The sequence below is a fragment of the Branchiostoma belcheri genome, unplaced genomic scaffold, assembly GCF_001625305.1.
Source record: "Branchiostoma belcheri isolate BF01 breed outbred unplaced genomic scaffold, Haploidv18h27 scaffold21, whole genome shotgun sequence".
NCBI lineage: Eukaryota > Metazoa > Chordata > Leptocardii > Amphioxiformes > Branchiostomatidae > Branchiostoma > Branchiostoma belcheri.
In genome coordinates this window covers 850783-877105 of record NW_017803602.1, presented here as the reverse complement: position 1 = coordinate 877105, position 26323 = coordinate 850783, and the positions used below count along the sequence as shown (strand labels likewise).

Here is a 26323-nt window from a genome sequence, read left to right as displayed (position 1 = left end):
TGGAAGGGGCCTACCCACCCCCGTTGTGTCTGCTTCAAAAGTTCCGACATGACCCTTAAAAGAACGTAGCCACGCGGTGACTTGTACACTTGCGCAGGTGGACTGTTGTTGACCACCTGTTGTGCAGCAGTTCCATGCGCGTTGGACTCACACTGACAGTTGAGCTCAGCTTGTCAGGAAGTGACTATGTTCGCGTAAGCACGTGAACAGATCCGACACGTCTCTGGGAAATGTGCGGCCGTCTTTTTTGACAGCCGCGAGTTAAGACATTACAGGGACAGTTTGCCTTGGAGGCAGGTTGACAGCAAATTGTATCCGCGAAGTTTGCGGACTGAGCCCTCCGGTGCAAACCTGGTTTTAGGATCTAGGAGGAAGTAGACCATCCTTCTCTCCAAGGAGCTACAGTGTTGGCGTTCTGTGCCACGCTAGTTGAGCAGACACGGAACTTTGGGGGACTTCTGAAGAGCTTGGCAATGCACACAACACCGAATCGTGTGGATTGCGAAGAGCGATGTTGATTCTCTTCTTCTTGAGTTGTTTAGCGGGACGGGCCTTTTCGGCCTGTCCCACCGCGGGGAGTTCAGGGGCTACGGTCAACATCCAGACGGGAGAAACATGCACCTTGTCCCCCGGCGACTACAGCTTCTCGGGCCTCACCGTTTATGGTACACTGGTGTTGGAAACGGCGGAGCCAAGTATCGTGAGGATCACCGTGGCTAACACCTTGGATGTCAGGTCTTCGGGACGGATTAGCAGTGACGGGCGGGGGTACATCCACGACTCCGGACCGGGGGCGGGGAGCGGTACATCTGGAGGTGAGCACTCACTCATGATATATTTACCTAGTAATTTAGCTTATTGTAGTTTATGTCTAGCTATTCTATATGCATCCAGGTACAAACCAATCCAATTAGTAAGAATTCCTTACATGAAATACCTCATATGTACATATACTGATGAAAGGAATGTAAACTGAACATATATGCGACATATTTTGTAGAAACGTCAGATAGAATATGTTCTCAGAAGTTGTAATCAAGGCTGTATCTTGAGTGAGATACCAGCAGTCTGTGCAGAGGTGACAGTTACAAAGTCTGCGCCAACTTTATGTTTTCCCACCCGCGGGTCCGCCATGTTCCCACCAACATTTGTTTATTGTATACAGGCACAGAGTTTGTAAACTTGACCAGTTTTGTTGTTCAACTCGGGGACTCGTTAAAATCCGGTCCACTGTGAAACTTAAGTCATCACTGAGAACCAACCAGCCAAGACGTAAAGTCAACTTACGAACACGTCACTGTTGATACAACATAAACGAACTTGCTGGTGAAATGTTCTTTAGAAACTCTTAACTTCAATTCAACGTCTTTTTTTCGTAAATGTAGATGCACAGAAGTCAGTTATGGAATACGAAACACTGATACACTGAAATATTTTCAACTGAATTGAACCACGTAGATTAAAGATTGGTATATTGGTATTATTGGTATATTGGTAATGCAGTTCATGAAGATAATTAAACAGTGCAATGCGCAGAGTTTAAGTTCCTTTATTTATACCTTTATGTAGTACATTGTATAAGAGGATGTGACGTCAGCTTGTTGTGGGGTTACGTTCGGTCATGTTTAAGATATTCTAATGGGTGAGTTCGCGCATAAAACAACACGTATATCCGATTTCCTTGCAACGTTCTCGAAGGTTAACCACCTGGGCTTTTCCGATATATCAAGGGGAAACCCTCAACCACTGAGCAATTAGAGTGTTAGAGACGCCGATTAAACTACCATCAAGTAATTTGCAGATATGTATGTGTTTGTACAGTGTTTAGTTGTGAAGATTTACTATGATATAAGTGCCATTTGTATGATCCTGGTATGACTGCATTACTGCCATGATTGTCGCTAACCGATAGAGAACGTGATACCAGTCATGTCTGCCTGTCAGGAAATGTCGTAGCCAGTTCATGTGCATGCCTTGGGCGATTGCGAAATCCGTTGATATTATGCCAACGAGATCGCAAATATGCACTACGTGACCTCCCCTTGCTCTTGTTGAACGCTTGAAGGATTGCACCTCGTTTGTTTGCGGGCGTTGCCCTGGAGATCATCAAAAGAGCTTATACATCACTGGAATGATGCTGTTTTAAATCACCTCGAGGAAGGGGTTATATCAGCTGCAGGCTTACTGGCCTACATAGGTAGTATGATCCAGTGAACATTGGCTTTACAGAAAGACAGATTGCACTAATCCTACACATGCATGGTTAGGCTAGTTAGACCTTTTACAGACCTTTTATAGCCGTTACGGCGTAGTTGTGTTGCAGTATATAAAAATGTAAATGATATAAAGGACACAACTCATATATGTATTTTCTTAGCCAAACTGTGGCTTCAGGTGTGAACGTACTGGAGAACTTTGACCTTCTGATTAAGATCAGTTCCACAGGTACATTTTGTGTGTTGGACAGGAAGGGCGGGTCTTCCGACAATGAATCTCTTAATTTAATATTCGTGTTCAACATCGTTCGACGTGCGGACAACGCTAGTGTCTACAGTTAAAACTTTTACATTTAGGTTTCGTCATGAATACTGTACTTGTTTAATCGGTAATCCTAGCAATCAGAGTGTAAGAGATGCCGTTGTGCTCGCGCTTGTGTACATATCAACTCGGAAAGCACTCAGGTAGAACAGTATCAACAACCTTGCCAGTCCGGACCTGTTCGAGCGAATGATTTGTCGAAGTTATGTGTTTTGATTATCAGTTTGCCCGGCGGCGTCCACAATACAGGTGTATACTTACAATACTTGAGCGTTGGGCGGAAAACAGAATGTTGTGCTTGTACAGATACCATGTCGCACCGCTAGTACAAGTTGTTTGCTATAGCGACTTGTGTGGTGTGGTGGACTGGTGTGATTGTAAACAAGCAAGCTGAAAATACACACCAGTTGACACGTAACTTTGTTATCTTCAGAAGGGGAGAACGACAAAGTAACATGTGTGCCGTAGAGTTACAAAAGTTCACTTGTGTTCTTGAAAATAGTACAGAGTGTTCCGGTGTTACGCCCACTCAAAAAATAGTTCATCGAACATTGGACTGTCCTACCGCAGTTTTTCTCAGAATTCAACACAGTGTCCAGTCGAACGTACGTAGCTTGAAGTAGCGACAAGTCCTCGGAAATCGGAGAGTCGGGAATGTATTTGTTTTTGATTAGTGGTGCAAGTGTACCGAACCGCAGTGATTCTTTGTTGCGCGCACGTCACCAGCGTAAATGAATCTCCTTCACCAAGACTTGGTTATGTTGTCTGTCTGTGGATGTGTTTTGAGTCTGTGTTTGTGTACAGCATAGCTCGGGAAGTAGTAGATGAATCCGTATGATATTATCTGGATATATAGTTGCTGGCAATACGAAGTACAGGGTCGATTGAGGACCTCATTCGGGCATTTTCACATCTCAGCACGTTCAGAACATGATGACATGTGGTCGTGATTTTGTAAAGGTAGATAGATCTAGATCTCCAGCTTTTTGGAACTGCAAGTATGGATTTTACTGAAAGTAAACATTCGTTGTACGAATTTGATGTCGCAGGGTTTTCAAGCAAACTGCGACAGAACTAACCTACGCCACCGTAGGATCTAGCCTTTTCGGCAGCAAGACATCTGGATTTTGTACGACTCAGGTGCGACTATCCGATCGCGAATGCCCTCAGTTTACTTACAGGCAAGAAATTTCTAATTACACTTTTAATGTAGGCCTGTGCAAAGATGATTCATATACATATATTGGAGATCGTACTAGATGGGAAAACTAAGTTGAAAAACCCAAGGAGGCGCACGATGAAAGTGAAAGTGATATGGTGCGCGTCGAACACTATATATCATTGTGGTGAGGAAAAACAACCCGAAATGGTTGTTTCAACTTCACTGTTTCTGGCAAAGTAGTTAACGCAGGATGTGCAGAGCACCCTGGGATACAATCTACAATTCAAATTTCTTGTTTCTTGCCTTGGCGTCGTTTTGCGAGCAGGGGAAAAATGACGGATCAGGAACCCGTCTGTTGAAACGGTTCGCTGCGACTGTCCTCAGGCGAGGATAGGAAACAAAAGCACACAGCACTAAGTTTTCGACACTAAACAAACTGAGCCACTAAGTCTACAAGAAGAAAATAAACACATCGCACCTTCCTCAAGCGCAGTCAACTATTTAGACTTTCCGCAAGGATCGAGTCTGCGTCACTAAACTTATTACGTTCAAAGCAAAAAAATACCACCCGACAGACGTACAAACGAAGCCGAAATAACAGTTGCTCGATGACAGATTAAGAAAGTACATTGTATTTATTAGAAGATTTGTTATAATCTTCATGATGTGTTACGGTGAATTGTGGTTATACCGGCTATACAGATACAGATGATCCGAAAGCCGTTGTAGTGAAAGTGAAAGCGATCCCAAACCAGTTTAGCTCATATGAACTCAAGATACTGCTGAGCTACCGAACCTACCCAAAACTCAGCAACCTCAGTAATACGTGTTCTGCATCATTGCTATTTTCGCGACTGTAACGTTATATCTTATTCAGGGAGAGAATAGCAACAACACTATAAGACATAGTGCCTTACATTACCCTATCGCCTTACATTACACACACATCACTTGAAAGTTTGCTCGAATCCCTGTAGACCACTCCCTGATAATGTGTTTCTTTGACATTGCGATTCTATACATACGTATACTATATACTGTACAATATCAAAATATAGTATAGTTTACTACACTATACATGTATGTATATCATGGTATACCGTAATCTTGCAGGTGGGCATGGCGGGAGGGGCGGACATCCCAGCGGTTCCTTCCTGACGTCCTCCCAGTCCCAGCCGTACGGCAGCGCCACGGAGCCCGTCCTGCCCGGGAGCGGCGGCGGGGGCGCACAAGGGGGAGCCGGCGGAGGAGTGGTGCACATCACCGCCCAGACAAGTCAGTTGTCCTTTACACATATACACGTTTTCTGTGAATTGTACTTTGCAGCTATTTGTATTCAGTACGTAATGAACCTATGAATTATGGGTTCAAGCTATCAAGTAGGAACTGTTCAATCATTGGCTTGGAGGAACTGTAGACGGTGGAACACAGCCATGTAATATATCTTTCTTCACATTGGTATCGACTTTTCATATTTTAAAATGTTGTCCATAATTTCGGATATATCATATAGAATAAAGTAATAACACAGTGTAAAGCTATCAATGGAGTTTTGATGTGAAAGTGTGTTCGACTTCCTCCTCGTGTCTGACATTGCCAAGCGTCTTGTCTCCACAGTCGCCGTCAACGGACCGATATCCGCAAACGGCCAGGACGCCGTAGGTGGGAATGGCGGCGGCGGCAGTGGAGGGTCCGTGTACCTGTCGGCAACCTCAAGGCTGACCGGGAACGCTGCCATTACGGCCACTGGAGGCCAGGGCAGCGGGACGGGAGGGGGTGGGAGCGGCGGCCGTGTCAGCATCAGTGCGCCGTCAACTCCGTCATACACGGGACATATTCTCACATATGGAGGAAAGGAAGGTGAACATATTTTAATTCTCCCCTCTTCAAATGTGACTAAGCAAAATTAGCATGTACCACAGCAATGCAAGGTTTGTCAGTCATACTAGTTTAATTTGGATGTAGGTCTACTTGATTGGCCTGCACTAGCAGATGAAATATGCCCGAACGTCTGATCTTATGCGTCAAGCACCTCGCCTTCTTGACCACATGTGCTGACAATGATTGACGATTCCGTCTGGTCAAGCTTCCACACTTCTCATAAAGTTGTTTGCTCCACTGTTATAATTCAGCCACCGAACCTTTATTGTTGACAGCTAGATACGTGACTCAATATTTGGGTTGTACACCAAACAATGCCGGTACTTCTGCTAATTGATTCAGGACACAACACGTCTTGCTGAGTCTTGCTGATCCTTGCACCTTTGTACTTCACCCCTCCTAGCTGCGCGATGTGTACTTACTTTGTGGGTTGAACGGAGACGATTAACGGAGGACAGCAGCAACTCATACAAACAAGAATTCGGATATCTCATACCTCCATGAATTTTTAGATCTTTTGTAAATGTTTGTTTTTCGGATTTGTCATTGATTATGGAAATAAGGTTACAATTATCATAATATATTTTAATTTAAGGGTTTCTCGACTTAAATTACATATATATTGGTAGGCGGTTGTCTGCTACTACACTAGAAACACAAAAACATGATAGTAAAAAGGTTTACACATCTGTCGCTTGACATAACCACTCTACAACAACCCTTCTAGTTTCACTTTTGGCGACATGGCTGATTTGGTGCACCTTAAGTAAACCTTGTCGCCGTCTTGTGGTCTAAAGTCTGCTGGCGAGTTTGAGTCACCCCAGAGACGCTGTAGGAGATGGCTTCTATTTGGCAACGCAGGTTGAAGTACACACTTCCAATCAAGATGTTTGTCAAAAACCTGTCAGTCATGCTCATCTCCATGGTTACAAGATAAAGGGTCAATATTTGTGCATTATGGCCTGGCCGTTTGAATGAAGATCATGTTTGTACGATCGAGTTATTGATTAACACTTTTAACACTGTTCAGAAAGGTGCCAGTCAAGTATTCAAAATCAATAACATTGTGCCATAAAACAACCCGACAAAGGGCATCAAAACCAACTCTTATCTCATTACTGATGGTACGTAAATGACGCGGTCTTCAAGGTTGTCAAACGGACTTAAAAGTAAAGCAAGGCTAAGAACACATGCTTAAAAGTAATGCACCTTCTAGTTGCTTTAAATTGTAGTATAGAATTATTCGGAAAAGGCGTACTGTGTCATCCTTAAGAACACGGGGTGCACTAAATTTCAGTCGGTTGTTTTAATATCTGCGTTACCTTATTCAAACACTATTCTTCTTCAGCGTCACTAGAAGTTGATGTGTTGATGTGTTGTTGTACAGTTACATGTATCTACGGTTTTTCTGTTTCATTTCTACCATTTCGAATTCAACGTTAAGCTTCCTGGCCACAGCATGCGGTTAATCAGTTACACGACATTCGACAATCGCCATCTTTTAAACGCACAAGTAACAAGAGCTCGGAGATCTCATACCTCAAGACCTCCGTGAGATATTTAGACTATTTGATTTTCTGGGGGAAGTTGTCATCAAGAAAATGACACCACCTGCAAAATTCCGTACATCATCTAAAATATAGTACCAGGCCTGTACATGTGTTTTTCACTTACAAAGCATAGTTTTATTTGAAGCACCTTCAGACTTAGACACCCTCGTATAAGTGTAGATCCGGGCCGGGTGGTCCCCGCTCAGGTACGCACGGTCTCAGCACAGACCGGTCGGCACTCCAGCAAAATCGTCTAAAAATGACCGTTTGGATTTTTCAACAAAATTTGGCCAAGTTTCACATCTTGTCTAGTTTTGTCGGATGAATGTAAAGAAATTCAAGATCAAGCTTATGGGCACAAAACATTATTGCGGCCCGAGTGCTCCCTACCTGACTTGTAGCACGACGGTAAGGTCGAAAAGTAGCGGGTCTTGTGCCGTCATAATCGGTCAGAGGATGGACGAACATGTTAACGCTGCAGTCCGCTATACGATTTTGCATGCCGTCTCGCAAAACGAACAATTTTCTAGCTACATGTATTTCGGTCATATTTGAGACAATTTTGCTGGAGTGTGGACCGGAGCAGGACCGTCCAGCCCGGAGTTGGGACCGTGCGGACTCGGGAGCTGGACCGTGCTGGACCGGAGCTGCACTTTTACGGGGGTGTTAGAGAGCATACCTGGTTCTGGAAATAAAATTGCAAGCGCCGTGCGTGCATCCTACCGCTGCGTGCAGCATGGCGCAATGTCATTACATCAGGGCTCGCCATAAAGAATGGGATAAAGGGCCATCATACAGATTTATAGAGAGATTTAGCCTATACTACGCCTCTTAAAGCGGCTAGAAGGGTGCTGAAATTGACCACATATACAGATGATATGCCAGGGGAGTTGGTCCGCGCTAGGAGAACATTTCGGGAGAAGCAAAATGTTCTCCTAGCACGGACCAACTCCCCTGGCATATCATCTGTATATGTGGTCAATTTCTACTCTTTTCTACTCTTTTCACGAAGCCCGGTAGAGCTAAGAGGGATTTACAACTAAACATCAGTCGCATTTAAACATTTTAATCACATCATTCAATCAAAGAGCTCCAGCCATTCATATCACACGGTCTCTTTGATCGAGGAATTTTGCACCACGGACAAATATTGACCCTTTATCAAGTAGTAACTACAGGAATGTGCTTGACTGACATATTGTTTTCAAACTAGGTCTGGTCACTGGCATTGCAAGAGCTCGCGTGTGCTCCAAGGGTCCATTTAAGGCGTGTCTGTAAACAGACCCCCACCCTTACATAGCGTTTCTGTGGTGAACCAAAATTGTGGTCGAACTTTAGACCATGTGACAACGACAAATCGGCAAATCAAATTCACTTTCGAGTGATGATTTTGAAAACGAAAGCTGTTTCCATCCTATAGAAGTGACATTTACAGGCCTGCACTTGCTCCCGGCAACACAACTATCTGCATCTTACCTTAGAAATTTTTGTTTTGCCAGTCTCAATAAAGTCGAAGTACATCTATTTTACAAGCTCATTCCGAGGACATCTTGATTTATAACATATTTTCGCAATTGCGTTGATGTCGGTCTTTATGGAACTCAAACTCTACACCGTGGCTGAAGTAGATTGATTAATTGATTAATATATTTCACATTGACAGAAGATGCGAGCGTTCAACAGCCTCAACAACATGCTTATATAGAATGAGCAATCACATCATCTCGTGTGCTATAACATCAGGCATTTATTTATCTATTTATTGAAATTGCAACAGTGCAATACACGCGAAACAGAGGCAGCTGTTTCTTGTGTTTTGTCCCGCACATAGAAACAAATACAGGACAGACAATACTCATTTTCACTTGAGTCTACTGGGGAAAGTCGTGTAAAGTGCCTTTCCCAAGGGCACAAGATCGGTGGCATGTCAGGACTCGAACCCGGGACCTTTTGATTCCGAGTCGCGCACGCTGCCGTTGCGCCACACGACCCCATGGCATGGGTATGATTTCCACGGTGTGTTTTCAGGTGATGCCGGCTCTGCTCCGTTGTCACCAAGCAGCATGACAGGAAGTAGATGCTATAGCTCATCCTACTGCCACAACAACGGAAACCTGCAGGCTTCTGGTAACACTAATGGATACTGGCGCCCTCGCTATCAAGACACCAGTCAGTACCTACAGGTAATTCTGACAAAACTGGCAGGAACACAATGTCTTTATACGCGCCAACCATTTGACCGACCAGTGACTATGGTTTCCCTTGGCAAAAACAGTCAAATATAGTTGTTAAAATTAAAATACTTTCTTTATAGTGTGTACTGATAAGGAAATTCACAATCGGAAAGCTTTTCATTGGTAACATTTCTCTCTCTATGGATCACATGTATTTACATATTTCATATATATGCTAAAGTATATGTAAAAAACAGTGAAATTTTATCCAAGCAAATTGACAGCCAAAGACACAATGTATAGCCATGTCTACAGTTTGAAGACATTTCGGCAATGTTGCCATCGCAATTCGAAAAAAGAAAGGTTTTGAGAAAGCATTATCAACGTTGAAATAGAAGCCATTCTATGTATTAGAACCTTATCCTGTTCTTTCTAGGCCAACTTCCGCGAACCAGGCTACGTTTACAGCATAGAAACCCGAGGCAGGCCTTCCTCTAACTGGTACGTGCGGACCTACGAACTGCAGTACACCGAGGACGGGACCAACTGGCAATACGTCAAGGTACCGTTCAACATTGCTGTTAATCCAATAACATTGATTCCTTCGGCAAGCGGGAACTTCTATTCTTTTATCAACCTTCACTGAGCCATCCGTTGCCTTTACCAGCTTGAAGCATGTAATACTAGTTGACATAGGCAAGGGCTAACTGCTTTGGTGTTGACCAATTCATGTCCTGAAAGTCATGTCATAGGAAGCGGACACACGGTAAATTCAGCGTCGTGTTCCTTCTTACATTTTGAAGAAGATCAGCATTCTTGTCTAATCAGTAATCTTGTTGCCGTATAAATGTTCTTAAGGTATTCTCAAAGCTAAGTGATAAACTTTTCATCACATTCTTTAAGAAATGTTTATGCGAATTACGAATGGAACTAATGGAGGTTATTTTTAGGACCCGAACACAGGCTCCAACAAAGTATTCACAGGGAACAATGACGGAAACACCATTGTCACCAACGACCTGGATTATTCCATATTGGCCAAACAAATCCGTGTGAGGCCAAAAACGTGGAACAGTGACATTGCACTGGCGGTCAGGTTCAATGGAAAAACCCAGACGGCTGATGGCGAATTGGTCGGGTCCGAGTGTACAGCTAACACAGGTGACAAATACTGTGTATTTAAAAAAAACTTTTAAAAGTCTTTACCTTTACACAAATAATTAGTGAGACACCTGCTATGGGCGAAGCACAAGTTTTTAAAATACAACTATAAGGGTTATTTACAGAACTATAACGTTACTCTCTCCAGATGTAAAAAGACAAGGCTTAAACACACACACACACACACACACACACACACACACACACACACACACACACACAAAACCGGAAATCTATGAGGTTGACTGAATTAAAATGGATTGTTTCCCCATAACCTGACTATAGGACCAGAACCAGGCGGACCCGGGACTGTAGTTCGTCTCTACGGCACAACACCAGGCACCAGGAACCTGGTGGTAGACAACAAGTACCGTCTGCCAAAGGTAAAAACTACATTTGTGTCGACTCAAAGGAAATTTACAGTCACACACTAGATCTAGACGTTGCAAGCATTTTTGACCGTGTAGGGCTTTTACATATTAATGCATTTCCATTCCGTTGGACTTTTCTAGCTGTATTGATTTGCACTGTGAATGATTACAACGTGCTTGATGATGAAATACCCTACCGCTCCATTATCTAAGAACACAGGAAGAATTAATCAGAGGTTAAGATAAACCCTTTATCCTTCCTTTACAGATAGGACTAACCACTTCTTGTCAGAAATACGACATTGAGAAATCTGGTGAGTATAATGTTGAAGGGTTCGCTGTATGCTTCTCTGCATTTCCGCATACTTTGGCCAGTAATAACCCAAGAAGCTATAGATGGGTGGTAATAATATTTGGTATGTGATGTCATGAGTAGGCCTTGGAAAGCTAGGGTCAAATTGTTTTATTTTCTCTTGGACATGTCACTCATTGCGACAAAAAATTGCAAAAAAAAATGTTATTACATTCTAACATATTAAAAACTTAGGGAACAAAACAACATGTCCACTTGTTAACGATCTCAAAGTATAGTTTCTCCTTATCGTTTGTCTACTCAAGGAATTTCTGACATTTACATTTCGGTTAAAACAATACGAATTTAAAACATTGAACTTGAACTTGAAGTACGTGTAACGTTACAACTTAACGTTGTCAACTGTGTTGAGGTCAGCACTCGACACAAACATGGACACTGGGAACGCTGTTTTTACCACAGCGGGTGGGTGGGTGTTATTCTTGTGACGCTATTGGGGTAAGCAGGGCAGATCGCCATATGTGTGACCCCTGGTGACCTCACATGTGCTTGGCGCGGGCTGGCGCGGGCTGGAGGGAGTGAAAGTCTGTTTTGTTTTCATGTCCCAACGTTATACCAAGATTAAACCTCCTTAGATGCGCCCATCAATCTAGTTAAACGTCACCATGTTCCGTTTCAAAATCGTTTCGTGTAAAAGAAGTCAGTTGAAGGCTCAGACATTGTCGTTGAGTTTGGAGGGAGAAAATGATCATGCCCAGTAGGTGGTCTTGTGCAGTTAGGAAGCCAGGAGAACCCAAACTTTGGTAAGCACAACTGCATTGGAAAGAGTTCAAGAATCATGATCTCGATAGCCGCAGTACCAATCTTTTAAAATATTTGTTTGTAGTTGTTTGTGAAAAGCCAGGGGCTATTCACGTCGCCAGGCTACCAGTCTCTTTCTAGACCCCGAGGATATGCATGGAGGTATCATTGGCCATTGAAATAAAAGATTATAACATCCTGAAGTGGCCAAAAAGCTGATTATAATGATTGTAATATTCTGTTACTAGCTTTTGTTTTGGAGCCATTCAATGCAATACCATAAACACCAAAAATATATGATTTTTGTTATCTCTCTTAATCTTATGGAAACCTTATTGAACTGCGATGACCTCATGGCAAAAGAGAAGCATACATGTAGTTAACTGTTAGGCTGTTGTAGAGATAGTTCACCTGGTTCTTTTCTATAAATAGGATCAGCAGCATGGGTGACGGACGCATCTCCCAGCTCATTCGACAGCATTTCCCTCAGCAATGGCGGCCATCTTGTCATCGGGATGGATATCTCTGCACAGACAGTCACGGGAGATGACACCTCAGTTCTGCATGTCATCTCGCAGAAGACCTTCAGTCTAGGACAAACACTGTCAGCTCAGACCTACGTGGAGTCTCAAGGGATACTGGATCTACCCTATAACCCACAGACCGCATTCACAAAGGATGTCACAGTCTACGGCACTATTGGTGACTCGGCTGACCCTGCCCTGACGGTTCAAGGTTCCAGCACTCTGACTGTCCAGCCAGAAGGGGACCACACCTGTAGGTTCAGAAAGTTACACGTCGAAACTAACTCCAAAGTGCTGTTGCAGAATGCCACCAACCCGGGACACTGTGGAACAAGTCTGATGATAAGTGGGACGCCTGTGGTTAATGAAGAACAGGTACGTGTGGGACAGAATGCAGAGTTGTCCGTGAGCTGTACCTTGACCCTCAATATGACAGAGATGAGAATAGGAGGAAGTGGTGGAACTATCACAACACATGCCGCTGATTTCTCACAGATCACAACATCTTTCACCATCAACAATGGTGCCACTCTGATATTCAATCATGCTGTCTCAGGCTTGTCTGTATCTCAGATAAATGTTGGAGGCACCCTCCAGTCTAAAAGTCCCCTGGACATAGTCTGTGAAAGCTTCAATGTCCAAACCACAGGTACAGTGACCTTGGACTCAACCAATGGTGGATCAGAAGTGTGGAGGAGCTTCAACTCAACTCTGCAAGCAGAAGATGTCACAGTGGATGGTACCTTCATGGCCGGGGCTCTTGATGAAGGTACAGGCTGGGATAATCTCAGAGTGGGAGGCACGTTTGCACTACAAGTTAACAGTGACGAACTCTCAGTCAATGCATTCAGGATCACTCAATCTGGCACTGTAGATATTCTCAATCCTGTGGTCATCAGAGGGCGGGACCAACCACTGGTCCAGGAGTTTGTCATGGAAAGAAGCAGCAGCCTTACCCTAGATAAAGGAGGGCTTACAAACAGCATTCAGACAAATACCTCCTATTCTGAGTTCCACTTTGAGACTGTATCAGTGAATGGGCACCTCACAGCAAAATCCCTGTCAGCTGGAGATGGGTGGTCCATTTTGACTGTACAGGAGTACGGTGTATTCAGCCTTCGCGCTGTGGGAACCTTCCAGATTGATAAGCTGTACATTGATGGAAAGATTGAGGTGGCAAACAGTATCTTTCTGAAGGGGAAGACAGTACAACGGATCAGACAGCTTACAGTGGGACCAAATGCAGGTACATGTCATCGATTTTCTCATTGGATCTTTTGTTAACTTGTACTGACAAATTTAAATGATAATCTCTAACTGACTGTGTAAGTATGTACTAGTAACTTGTTGAAAGTGTTTTCATGGCAATTAATTGTGATTGATCATGCATTTTCAGGAAAGCTCTATTTGGACAAAGATGGTCGAGATGCGGGGAACTGGACTGGCATCTCCAAGGTTTGTGTTCACATGGCAGTTATCCAGGGAGAGTTCCTCGCAGGACTTCTCACAGTCCAGGCCATAGCCTCCCCTCAGAACGGGTGGGATGTGCTCTACGTGAATGGCTCGGGATCGCTGGAGTTCGATCCACACCAAGACTTCTCTGTTGATGTGATCGAAATCAATGGCACCTTGAAGACCTTCAATCCAGTTGTCATACATGGCCTGTCAACTAATCAGATTCCGAGGATTCTGATTGGTCCATCAGGGGAGGTTCTTCTGGACACCAATGGAGGAGGGCAGAACGACTGGCGAGATGTCCCATCAGAAATACATACCGAAGAGATGGTGGTCCTGGGATCGCTTCATGCAGGTGCTGTGGACATGGGGATTGGCTGGGATGTCCTGGAGGTGGGCGGGACCTACACCTTCCAGTCCTCCACGTCTGAAGTTCAGGTCAACCAGGTCACCATTGGTGGGTCCGTCAGGGTTCTGAATCCGGTGTTGATTCGAGGGCGGGATGACGTTGATGTACAGACCTTGGATATGGCACCGGGTAGCTCTCTCACGCTGGACAGTGGTGACTATGCAGGCACTGCTTCCATCCATCGTCCATATTCCGAACTCCTGATGAACAGAGCAACAGTCAATGGCACTCTGACCGGGAAAGACCTCTCCTTCAGCATCAACAGTCTAGACGTTGGAGGCACCATGACATTTGATGCCAACTCCACTGAAGTTGACTCCTTCATCATTGACAATGGTGGCCGTGTGTCTGTCGATGCTGCCATGACAATGATAGGAAAATCCAAGAACAGAACTGGGCATGTCCTGATTGCTGGTACATATATCGGGGAACAGATGTATCTGTTTGTAGAGACAATCACGGTGACCTCTACAGGTGTGATCAATGTTGACAAAGGTGGACACTTTGGTGGACAAGGTCCAGGTAAGTGCTTATATTAATGACGGCCAGAGAATGCTATGTAATATTGTCATTACCAACACATGCATGTTTCATGCAAACACACTTATCTTAAAGCAGTTCAAATGTTCCATGTTTAATCTGTGAAGTAGTAAAAAAATATTACTTTTCACTTGTTAACTAGTTTTATGACAACACTACAAGTGTGTACCAAACTATTTGGTCTTCAAGAAGCACAGAATTATAATAAAGAATACTGAGACAATATTGTGTTTAACCTTAGGAGCTGGAACATCTTCCTCATCTGGTGCCTCGGGTGCCAGCCATGGTGGAAGGGGCGGCCGCGGCGATTCCACATATGGACCTTCACGAAACCTTCCATATGGTGACATCTTCAGTAAAGGAACACTGGGGAGTGGAGGGGGGAACAAAACTTCCAGTGGAGGAGGGCGTGGGGGAGGCCTGATACACCTGGATGGGATTGACTTTACTTTGGATGGGAGAATCAGCACTAATGGGGGAGATGCAACCGTGAGTACAGACATTTGATTGAGATGAAATTGTGTCATGTCAACAAAATATTGGTCACACATTGATATTCAGTATTGTCACAAAGAATGAGTTGAGTTTAGGAAGGAAGTTTAGAGAAATGTCAGAAAATTTGAGAACAAATCAATTAGAGTAGGCCCTGGACAGAATTTGAACTGGTTTTGGAAGGTGTTTCTACATTAAAGACATATTAACATTTTGCAAATTCATATTTTAGTCTTAACTTGAATTCATATTGTAGTCTTAACTAAGTCTTAGGGACTAATACTGTTAAGTTACTGGTAACTACATATTGTAATAACTTACATACATTGATTGTTAAGACATATCCTTTAACTATAGGTGACATACGCTGGGGGAGGAAGTGGTGGATCACTATGGGTGACCTGTGACCGTTTCCATGGTGATGGACACATATACAGTAATGGTGGTAATGGGAACAGAGGTGGGGGTGGAGCCGGAGGGAGGGTAACCATCTACTACAACACTGGCAACTTCAAGAGTGGACACATTGAAGCAAAAGGTATTTTCTTGTATGTAATTTGATCTTTGGATATGAGGTTTAAATGAAAGCTAATGGAGTCCTTGATACTTCGGCATGTTGTACAATATGTTTTAATGTGTCCATGCAGGTGGCAGCTCTGGTAGCTCCTCAACAGAACCAGGAGGTCCAGGCATGGCCTACATGGAAGGGACAAACCCAGTCAACAAAAACCTGCGGGTCGACAACAAATGTCAAGAGCCGCAGGTGAATAAGACAAATTATACACATCACATGTATCTTCAAAAGGAGCTTATTGCATCTGTTTGTGCACCTATATTTGTGTCCAGATCTCAAACATACCCAGCCTTGTAATAATTTAGCTTTTTCTATAGTTATGTGTGTGCTCTTCATGCTTAACTTTCACACCTTCATTTAGTCCTTTATAAATTTATTTACTCATCCATTCATTATTTCCAGGTCACCATGCCAACTGGGGATCGTGCAGGAGAAGAGCAGTTTGCACAATACATACAAACAGGTGGGTGACTGTTGCCATGTCCATGTACACATTTGCATGTATGGCAAAGATACATTATGGGTGGCTGTGAAACTATTAACACTGTATGCGTGTCATCACTGATTAAGGCTTCAATGTACATGTACATGTATTATCTAACAATCACAAATAATTTCCCTTACAACTTTTGAAATACATTTAAGGTCATTTATTCATAACAGAATATAATGCGATGATAATTATTCATTTTGCAGGTGCCGTTGCCTACCTATTGCCACCTGAAGATGACTTTGAATATGAGTTCACACTGATAGAGGTATATGGCAGTGCACACCTAACTGTCAGTGGGAACAGGACAACAATTCGTGCAACACAAGTACTTGGAGATGACACAGGATATGTACACCTGCCACCATATCACACCCTCCATATCACAGAGGTACGGCACCTAAAAATACTATCAAACACATCTCCAATTGTATTCATGATGTCAGTTTGAAGAAAAGGTTCTTGATGAAATTAATACTTACAAAATGTTTATTCCAATATTTTCCTTACAGGTTTCTCCATACAAGAGAGCTAACATCACCTGGGCTCCCTACATCTATGAGAATGCTACATTGATCCTCCCCACAGCTACCATAGAACTGAGACAGCCCTTTGATGAAAGCCAGTACAACAGTGATAACTGTGCCACCAGCAGGCTCCGAAGTGCAGAGGTGAAGATATGGGGAACCTTGGACAGCTCACAGGCACACGTAATTGTTGGATCAGGTAAGGATTACAACTCACTCACTCACTCACTCACTCACTCACTCACTCACTCACTCACTCACTCACTCACTCACTCACTCACTCACTCACTCACTCACTCACTCACTCACTCACTCGTTCTCTTCTTTCTTGCACACATACTCTCACTTTCTCACACTCACTCTCTTGTTTCTCCTTGACAATACTCCAGGTGGGACTTTGACAATGCAGCTCCCCAGCCCCAGGTATTTGGAGATGGTAGGACTGACTGTACAAGATGGTGGCACCTTACAACTCAATAGTCACTATGGGAAGGAGGGTGACCAGTGGCTAGTGCAGGTAAGCCCAATTCACTGCTTAGCATTCCCTGCACTGGATTGCCAAGAACATGCAGGGCTTGAAATACTGGGTGCATATGCACCTTAGTGCAGGTGAAATCGGGGCTGTGCAGGTACAGTATTTCTGATATCTGCCTGCACCTAACCAGCACTGGTCTCTGTCTACTTAATAGATACATGATTGTGCTGAAGATGTATGTTGAATTTTATTCGCTGCATTGACTGTTTTCACCTTTAGGCTTTTAGTGACCATGCAGCTGTTGCTGTTTTGTAATCACAGGTTTATCCAGATGAGAAGGAAGGTAAGAAGAGGGATGGTTCAGTAACACTTGAAGGTGGAGGACTGTTGAAGGCTAGGAACCTGTACCTGGAGGCACACACCCTGACTGTGGACTCAGCAGCAGTCCTGGACGTGTCCGAGCAGGGTGATATCGAGGGAGCAGGGGTGGGGTCCAGCAGAGCAGGGGCCGGATACGGGGGGCAAGGTGGCCGAGGGTCAATCAGCAGTGAGTAGAAGCAATGTCTTAGTTTTCAATCACAATTTTTTTTCATGGGATAAAAAAAACAAAACAAATATCTATTTCCATGACAATTGAGGTCACATGAAATAGTGTATAACCACCCGTCAAAATGTGTTTTGCCTGTTATTTTCCATTCTTTGAGTATCTGCAATAACTTTGTATTCCTGTTGGACAGGTGCACCAACTGGTACACCCTATGGAAATCTGTATCAGCCAGTGTCATTTGGAAGTGGAGGATCTGGTGGGAGTTCTTACACAACTCCAGGTGAACAAATGTCCTAACTAAGGTAGAAGTTAGATTATACAGATCCTCTACCTTCTGGAATCTTCATTTTGAAGAAAAAACAGATGAAAAGAGCTGTAAGATTGAGTTTGTCCACTGTTTGTTTCCATAAAAAAATGGAGTCATGCAGAAACTGGATTGAAAAATCCAGCACACCAAATTGTTTTCTATAAGTAGACAACTTCCAATTTAAGGGGCAGAACCTCATCAGCACTTACAATTTCAGGTGGAGGGATCCTTCATGTGAACATCACAAAGGTGTTGAAGGTGGAAGGAGAGATCCGAGCCAATGGGAAGAGAGGACAGAGCTATGATGGAGGAGGCAGTGGAGGCAGCATCTGGCTCCATGTAGATGAATTTGAAGGATCAGGAACTGTCATGGTAAGGTGACATCACTGAAATAGGGGAGGATTTTTTTCTCTTTTTTTAATGCCGTGTGTGCAAAGCCATTATCCTCTTAATTTTTCTACACTTTAAATAATCACACTATTTGGCATAAATAGTGTTTTTCAGTAGGGATATTTAATGATTATGATTATGTAGTGATGCCAATAAGATTATGTATTGATACCAAAACTTATGGTTTTGGATATGTGAGAAGAAGTTCTTCCATATTACACACTCTGGTCAGTTTATTTGTGAAACAATGTACAAAATGTTTATTGCTGCAATAGCTGTTCACTAGTCCCTTCTTCATATTCATCATTGTTGCAACCAGGGAAAATAATAAAATCATGTCAAAGTGCATTACTCTTGGTTGAATTTGTTTGGAAATTGACTTTTTTCTCTCCCAAGGCCAATGGTGGTAATGGTGGCACGTATGGCGGAGGTGGGGGAGGGGGGCGGATAGCTGTGCACTGGAGGAAGCGAGACTTCTGGTTTGGAAAGCTGCAAACATTTGGTGGCAGGCCTTATGGAAGCTCATCTCCATACAGTATTGGTGGAAGTGGTACAATATACATGGAGGTAAGCTGCTTCTCTTAGTTTAACAAAACGTGTGATAGAAGTTTTTCTTCCAGCAATATATTAGCCTGCATGTCCCTAGTCATACATATTATGTAAAGTATTAGTAAGCTTAAGCAGTAACAGACATAATCCTTATTTTCCAGGACCTAACACCAAATGTTGCCAACCGCACCCTCATTGTTGACAACAACAACCAAAACCCTCTGTCAACAGAGATAACCAACTACGAACCTTTGTCTCAAGAAGCCAGCCGCACCTGGATCATACAGAACCAAACAGAACATGAGTCTGAAGAAATCCATGTTTTCAGACATGCTCATTTGGCTTTGCATCCAGATGTTATCAGGTATCACATCCATGTCTTACTTGTATGTACAGTTGCTGGATTTGTATATAACTTTTTGTAGCAATTTCTTCGTCAATGAGTAATCTATCAGACTAACTGCAAAGGAGTAGTTACTTGTACAATGTTTCCTGTGTTCATTAGCAGCAATTTGGCTCTTTGGATTGAATTCTATGCATGAGTGGTAGCTTGTTAGATTGTTACTTAATCCTTGTCCTGCTGGCATTTTTTACACAATATTTTCAAATATTTGATGTCTTAATCAGGTCACAGACCCTTACCTTTTTTGGCTTGCGTTAGTGTAGTTACTTCCGCATTTGTTACGTTTCACTGCAGTGTGATGTGTTGCATGAGAAATACTCCCATATCGTACATATACAGGTTGCTATATAGATGGTACTGCATGTGCAACCCATATATATAATGTGTGTATATATGGGCTCCACAGGACAGGCTTAAACATATCTATCTCTTTTGTTTCATCCTAGTTTGAAGACATACAAATTTGTAGGAGATGGAACAGGATACCTGCATATATTACCAGGCCAGTATGTCATTGGCCAGTTCCCTGACCACTCCCAGTTTGACCTCAACGTCATCGTGCACGAGGAAGGTCATCTGATTCTGCCTCCATCCTTCAGCTGCCGAGGGGTCACCTTCACTGTCAGGTAACTTACAACAAGTCAAAAGTACAAGGTCATAGATAGTAAAAGTACATTGGTCTAGATTAATATTAATATTGATAGTTTTTGTCATAATGAGTGTAAAAAACTGTGCTGACTGTGATTCCCTGTCCCTGGTGCTGACTGTGTTTCCCTGTCCTCGGTGCTGACTGTGTTTCCCTGTCCTCGGTGCTGACTGTGTTTCCCTGTCCCTGGTGCTGACTGTGTTTCCCTGTCCCTGGTGCTGACTGTGTTTCCCTGTCCCTGGTGCTGACTGTGTTTCCCTGTCCCTGGTGCTGACTGTGTTTCCCTTTCCCCGGTGCTGACTGTGTTTCCCTGTCCCTTGTGCTGACTGTGTTTCCCTGTCCCTGGTACTGACTGTGTTTCCCTGCCCCCAGTGCTGACTGTGTTTCCCTGTCCCTGGTGCTGCCTGTGTAAGTTTGTGAACTTGGCCTGGTGGGACTGCAAGAAAACAATAACCTCTGCCATTTTTTGCACACAGGGGCTATATCGATGTCCATGACATGACAGTTGCTGATGGTTGTAAGCTGTACCTAGCACCCTCTGGTGGAACCAGGCAGAATAACAGCCTCTCCCAGCCCGGCACCTACAGGTTTGACTCCCTGACAGTGGCATATGGTGGAGAGGTCACAACTCCGGCTGATGTCACAGATGGAAATGGAAATATCACATTCCAGGTAATGGATTGTTTTACCCAGGTAGCTGTTTTGTTGATCATCATGCGTGTTTTATTCCATGTTGTGCACAAAATATGTATCACAGATTTGTTTAGTAATTGCACAAATGTTTTCTGGAAAGGTTGGTAAACTGCACATCCAAGGTGATGGCCTCCTGCACGCGGTACGTCTGGACATCACGGCAGCAGAAGTGGTGATTGATGACCTGGGAAGGCTGGTGGGGGACGTACATGAGATGCCGTGTGTGGACGGATCAGGCTCTGGATCAGGCTATGGCAGCAGTGGTAGGGTATTTTTGTGGTGGTAACAATATCAGTAATAATGATAGCAGCTTTAAGTATTTTTACAGTATGCTATAGAAATATTAGTGCTAATTTTCTGAATGTACCATATGGATTTGAAGTTAGAAAGTACAATGTACTTCTTTAATATGTTGCACTACACTACATGTACAACTAAATGGTATAGTAGAACTAGTTAAATTTTTGTACTGAATTTACAAAAATGTGCTTGCATTAGTACACGTACTTGCTAGATGTAACAGATCATTTTTAGAGGCTTTAACAACATTTTCATCTCAAAACCTTGATGATTATGTTTGTGTGTAGGTGCTGGACATGGTGGCAGAGGAGGGCGTGGTTCCCACTACAGGACTACAGGCAGTGCATTTGGCCACTTGTTTGAACCCAGAGATGTTGGGTGCAGAGGAGGTCACTCTAACCCTACATATGCTGGGAAAGGTGGTGGAGCAATCGTGCTGAACGTAACAGAAAAACTTCAGGTATGCTGACACATCCTCAATTTGATAAACTTTCAGATTATATAGAGGTGGCTGTCAGGAAATTTCTGGACTCCTAGCCCTCATTTCTCAATTTTCTGAGCATTCTTCATTGTTTAGATTTCATTCTTTTCACCATGTAAAACAACCTGCTGCCATGTGTGCAGGTGGATGGCCTGATCAGTGTGGATGGAGGAGATGCTGAGAACAATGCAGCAGGAGGAGGGAGTGGAGGCAGTCTCTTCATCCATACAAAACTGATGCGGGTAAGGCGTCATGGAATATCAACTTACACATTCATCATCATTTCATTTATATAATTTTGCGGCAAGAGGGTCAGAATTTATAATCATGCAAAATTGAGAATTATTATTATTTTATTAGATTTTTTCATTTATAAGCCTTGTTTTATTTCTACATGACATTGTATAATCAGTCCAAAACCTTGTTGAATTTATTAACAGAGGTCTATGACATACATGTTTTGTACATTTGTAAGAACTTTTCTTTGAGATAATAACCTTTTGGTTCAACTTGTTCCATCCCCAGGGTTACGGTGTTGTGTCAGCCAATGGAGGGCAAGGGCACTCCTACTCAAGCAGCTATGGAGGAGGGGGAGGAGCGGGAGGACGGATTGCTGTCTACTTCGCTGTGAACCGAACCTTCTCAGGATCCTTCCAGGCCTACGGAGGACTGGGAGGGACCTCAGCAGGTGTCGGGGGTCCTGGAACAATCTTCTTCTACCATAAAGGTGTTCTATTGTGTTCTGTTGGTTTGTCTATGGTGATAGATGATAGAAATATAAAATACTAGATCGTGAGCTTCAAAGTCCATTGAACTTCCCATTATTGCTAGGAAACCCAAATACATGAACATGTAGCCTTCATCATGTTCCCTTTGTACAATGTGATATTGTGAATCAGCAACTGTCTTTGTGATTTGTTGTTGGTATTATATTAATTATATTACTTTGTTGATTGAATGCTGTGCTTACACAGTTGTTTCTTTAGCCGGTTTGTTAGTTTAAAACGATAAATTTGTTGAATGTTTGCAGTACACAATCACACAACTCTGCTGCTCCACAACAATGGCACTGGGCCGTCTGAGGAGGAAAACTCCATCGAGGACTATCACAACCTGTCTGAGGATGAGAGCAGGGCATGGTTTCTGCCATTTCATGGGGAACATGAATTTGCAGGTTAGTACATTCCCTTGTAAACTGTAGCATCTTCCCAATCAGGCAAATACTTGGTACATTTTGCTACATGTGTAAGCTTAATCACAACAGCCATGGGGATACTCGGCTTTTGTCTATAAAGAGTTAACTAAGGATAATTCCCTGCCTTAAATTGATGATTCACTTTGTCATACACATGTATGACAATGGTGAATTTTCTAGATTCTTTCAGTCACCTGTTGTGACATACTTGTACAGGCTATTAATGAGTAAATTTATAACTCTTCCTGTTTTTATTCTTTTATTACTAAGTATTGTACAAAATGTCAGTAATACTTCAAATGTCTGTTCAATGACTCTTTCTTGCTCAACTGTGTCCAGGTGATCAAAACTACTACTTTGACGAGCTCCAGATCTATGGGAATGCCCACCTGGCAGTCCTGACAGATCCCCCCGACCAACCTGCCACTATCTTCTTCCAGAATATGATAGGAGATCGGACAGGGGCCATCCATGTAGGCAACAACCAGAGCATGGACCTTCAGGTGGGGAACCTCCAGCCAGACTCTATTAAATGTTTTGCTTTGCTGTTGCATGTTTGCTACCGGTCACACATAGCACGATGACCTGGTGCAAAATTTTATTTTTCACAATATCATACATTCCTACTAATAAGTATTTGATAATTTTCCAGAGAGAAGAGATTGACCTGCCCTTCAGTGTGCATGTGTATCAGGGTGGCCACATTGGAATGGCTCCAGACACTTTCGTCCACGGGGTCAGCATTATTCTGAATGGTGTTCTATCCCATGTGTTGAACTTGACCCTGCATCACGAAGGACATTTCTATCTCAACAGACATGGTAGGTGTCATAAAGTTTTGTTTAATAATACCCTTTTACAAGCCAATTGTGGAATCATTTTCACTATAATGGCTCCTTTCATGTATGACAACTGTTATTTTTGTTTTGTCTCCTTTCCAGGCAGAACGGTATCTGATGATGAGGAAGGGCTGTATGTGTTTGACATGGTGCATGTACAAGACCAAGGATACATTCACATGATCTCAGACCCAGTCAGCGAACATGGCATCACATTCCAAACCAGGATTCTGCACATAGATGGCGGCGGTCTGGTGGAAGGGACACATTTGTATGTTCACTCAGAAAATATCACCATTGATGATGGGGGAACGTTGTCAGCTGATGGGCACGGATACTCGGCTGATGACGGGTCCAGCCTGAACCCGGACGGTACCTATCGCAGGGGCCTTCACGGCATCATCAACATCGGTCTGGGCTCCGTGGAGAACTTAAACGCAGCCTCTGGAGGAGGACATGGGGGAGTGGCGGCCATGGAAAAAGTAATTTTAATTAGCCTTTTGAAAAGGATTCATACCATATCTCTTACTGCATGAATATAATAGATCCTTTTTACTACCTGTTCCCTGGACCAAATTTACTTGCATTCAGACTAGTGCAGAAGTATAATAAGCTACCTTAACAGTATTGTATCCTCCCACAAAAGAGTTATACATTTAGTTTCAGTTGCAGTAATACATGTAGTTGCATTTATTGTGATTTCTTACTATTTATTGCAATCACCTCTTGTGAGCTACAAAATGTATAATGTATTCATTTGGTTCATTATGCTATTTTAGACACAGAACACACTGGACAGCCATATGGGGATATCTACGAGCCTGACCAGTTTGGCAGTGCAGGAGGGGGGACAGACGGTGGGTCCGGTGGTGGAAGGATCTGGTTCAACGTCACCAACACCATCCACATTGACGGCACCGTGTCTGCCAGTGGTATTAATGGAGATGGTGAGTGTCCTCTGCTTTTCTGTGGACTGAGTAGAAGTGTGAAACTATTGTTGTTAGTCATTATGACACTCTACCAACAAGCCCTTTTACACCTGGCCAGGTCCTAATGAAACAGGCCAGTAGACTAATACATTCTACAGTAAAACTTTGTGGGAAGTATGTAAAATGTGTGAAGATGTATGCCATATCTTGTCCATCCTTTAAATGTTTAGTTTGATGTGCTAACTTAAGGTCTTTTCCTATTTTTTTGTCTCTCTAATGTCCCTGATGATGTAATTATACATTTGTAGACATGTACAAGCAAAGATGCATATGTATAATTGCTTTGTCATTGTGTTACACATGGATCAACTTTTCACGGACAATGCATACAATGTATTTTCAGGGTCAAGTCCAAGTGGAGGAGGCAGTGGTGGGAGCATCTGGATGAACTGTCATCTCATCAAGGGCTCTGGTGTCATAGCAACCAATGGTGGAGCTGGCTCAAGCCACCCTAACTACCCAGCAGGGGGAGGGGCTGGAGGGCGGATAGCATTGTACTTCAGGGATAATGCCACCTCAACAGGCTTCTCTTACCAGTCACATGGGGGGGCTTGTGGTGATGACACCCCTGACTCAGAGTGTGAAGGAGGGGGACCGGGAACTATTTTCCTGTACCATCTGCATCATGAGCATAGGACACTGATTGTTGAAAATGGTGGACATGACCCAAGAAGAAAGGCTATTGACTGGGACAATCTGGACAAGGACGGCTGCCGAGGATGGATCCTGCCCAACTCGGGAAGACACTACTTAGCCAGCTATGGACACGACTACCACTTTGAGGAATTACAAATATATGACAGTGCCCACCTTGCTGTCCTGTCACCAACACTTTCGTCAAATGGCACACACTTCTTCCAACATGCCTTGTATGATGAGAATGTCTTTACCTCCACAGTACCATACAATGTCTCCATGTTCTTTCGATACATGATTGGAGACCGGTCAGGTACAGTTCACATTGCAACAGGGCAGGAGGTGGAACTCCATCGTCCTGAGATAGACCTCCCCTTCAGTGTTCACGTCTACTACGGCGGATATTTGGGACTAGCACCTGTCACAGAAGTCCATGGAGTGGAGATTCATCTGGCAGGTGTTCTTGCCCATATCCAGAACCTCACAATCCACCACGGAGGGTTCCTGTGGCTCCAACATGGAGGAAGGACACTATTGGAGGACTTCAGCCATTACAGGTTCCAGTTTGTAAGGGTGCAAGATGACGGAAGGCTAAATGCTACCACTGATCCTATCGTCGACCCTGGAATTACTTTCATGACTCAAGCCTTCTTTGTGGAAGGAGGTGGTATCATGCATGGCACCCGACTCACGATACTTGCAGAAAACATCACTGTAGACGCAGGTGGCAGGATTGCAGCAGACGGATTAGGGTACCACCCTTTACACAGTAATGAAACCCATGGACACCTGTCCCTGCATGGAGAGGTGAACCTTGGGATTCCTGATGATGTCACTGGGCTAGGCTCAGGAGCAGGCCATGGGGGGAGTGGAGGGAGAGGGTAGGTATTTGGGCAATATTGACACAACTT

General features: G+C 43.5%; 1 protein-coding gene across 1 annotated transcript; it reads left to right on the top strand.

Annotated features, from left to right (window-relative positions):
- Positions 1-78: 78 nt before the first annotated feature.
- Positions 79-25613, top strand: LOC109469669. Its single transcript, XM_019768207.1, has 34 exons — positions 79-815; positions 4814-4975; positions 5318-5560; positions 9160-9314; positions 9742-9867; positions 10256-10466; positions 10752-10849; positions 11106-11151; positions 12384-13721; positions 13872-14861; positions 15121-15368; positions 15729-15909; positions 16019-16134; positions 16348-16408; positions 16642-16826; positions 16948-17161; positions 17352-17479; positions 17759-17984; positions 18175-18264; positions 18509-18663; positions 19078-19248; positions 19392-19594; positions 20080-20259; positions 20756-20951; positions 21073-21235; positions 21560-21732; positions 21897-21995; positions 22279-22480; positions 22784-22927; positions 23288-23451; positions 23601-23769; positions 23890-24269; positions 24567-24734; positions 25120-25613. The coding sequence occupies exons 1-34, from the start codon at positions 512-514 to the stop codon at positions 25162-25164; spliced, it is 7734 nt and encodes a 2577-aa protein (XP_019623766.1). The 5' UTR covers positions 79-511; the 3' UTR covers positions 25165-25613.
- Positions 25614-26323: the final 710 nt, after the last annotated feature.

Bases quoted from the DNA above. Each gene is read 5' to 3' on its own strand.
- LOC109469669 (XM_019768207.1), top strand. From the start codon at position 512: ATGTTGATTCTCTTCTTCTTGAGTTGTTTAGCGGGACGGGCCTTTTCG. The intron at 4,976-5,317 runs GTCAGTTGTCCT...TTGTCTCCACAG, and splicing joins GCACATCACCGCCCAGACAA to TCGCCGTCAACGGACCGATA. The intron at 16,135-16,347 runs GTGAATAAGACA...CATTATTTCCAG, and splicing joins ACAAATGTCAAGAGCCGCAG to GTCACCATGCCAACTGGGGA.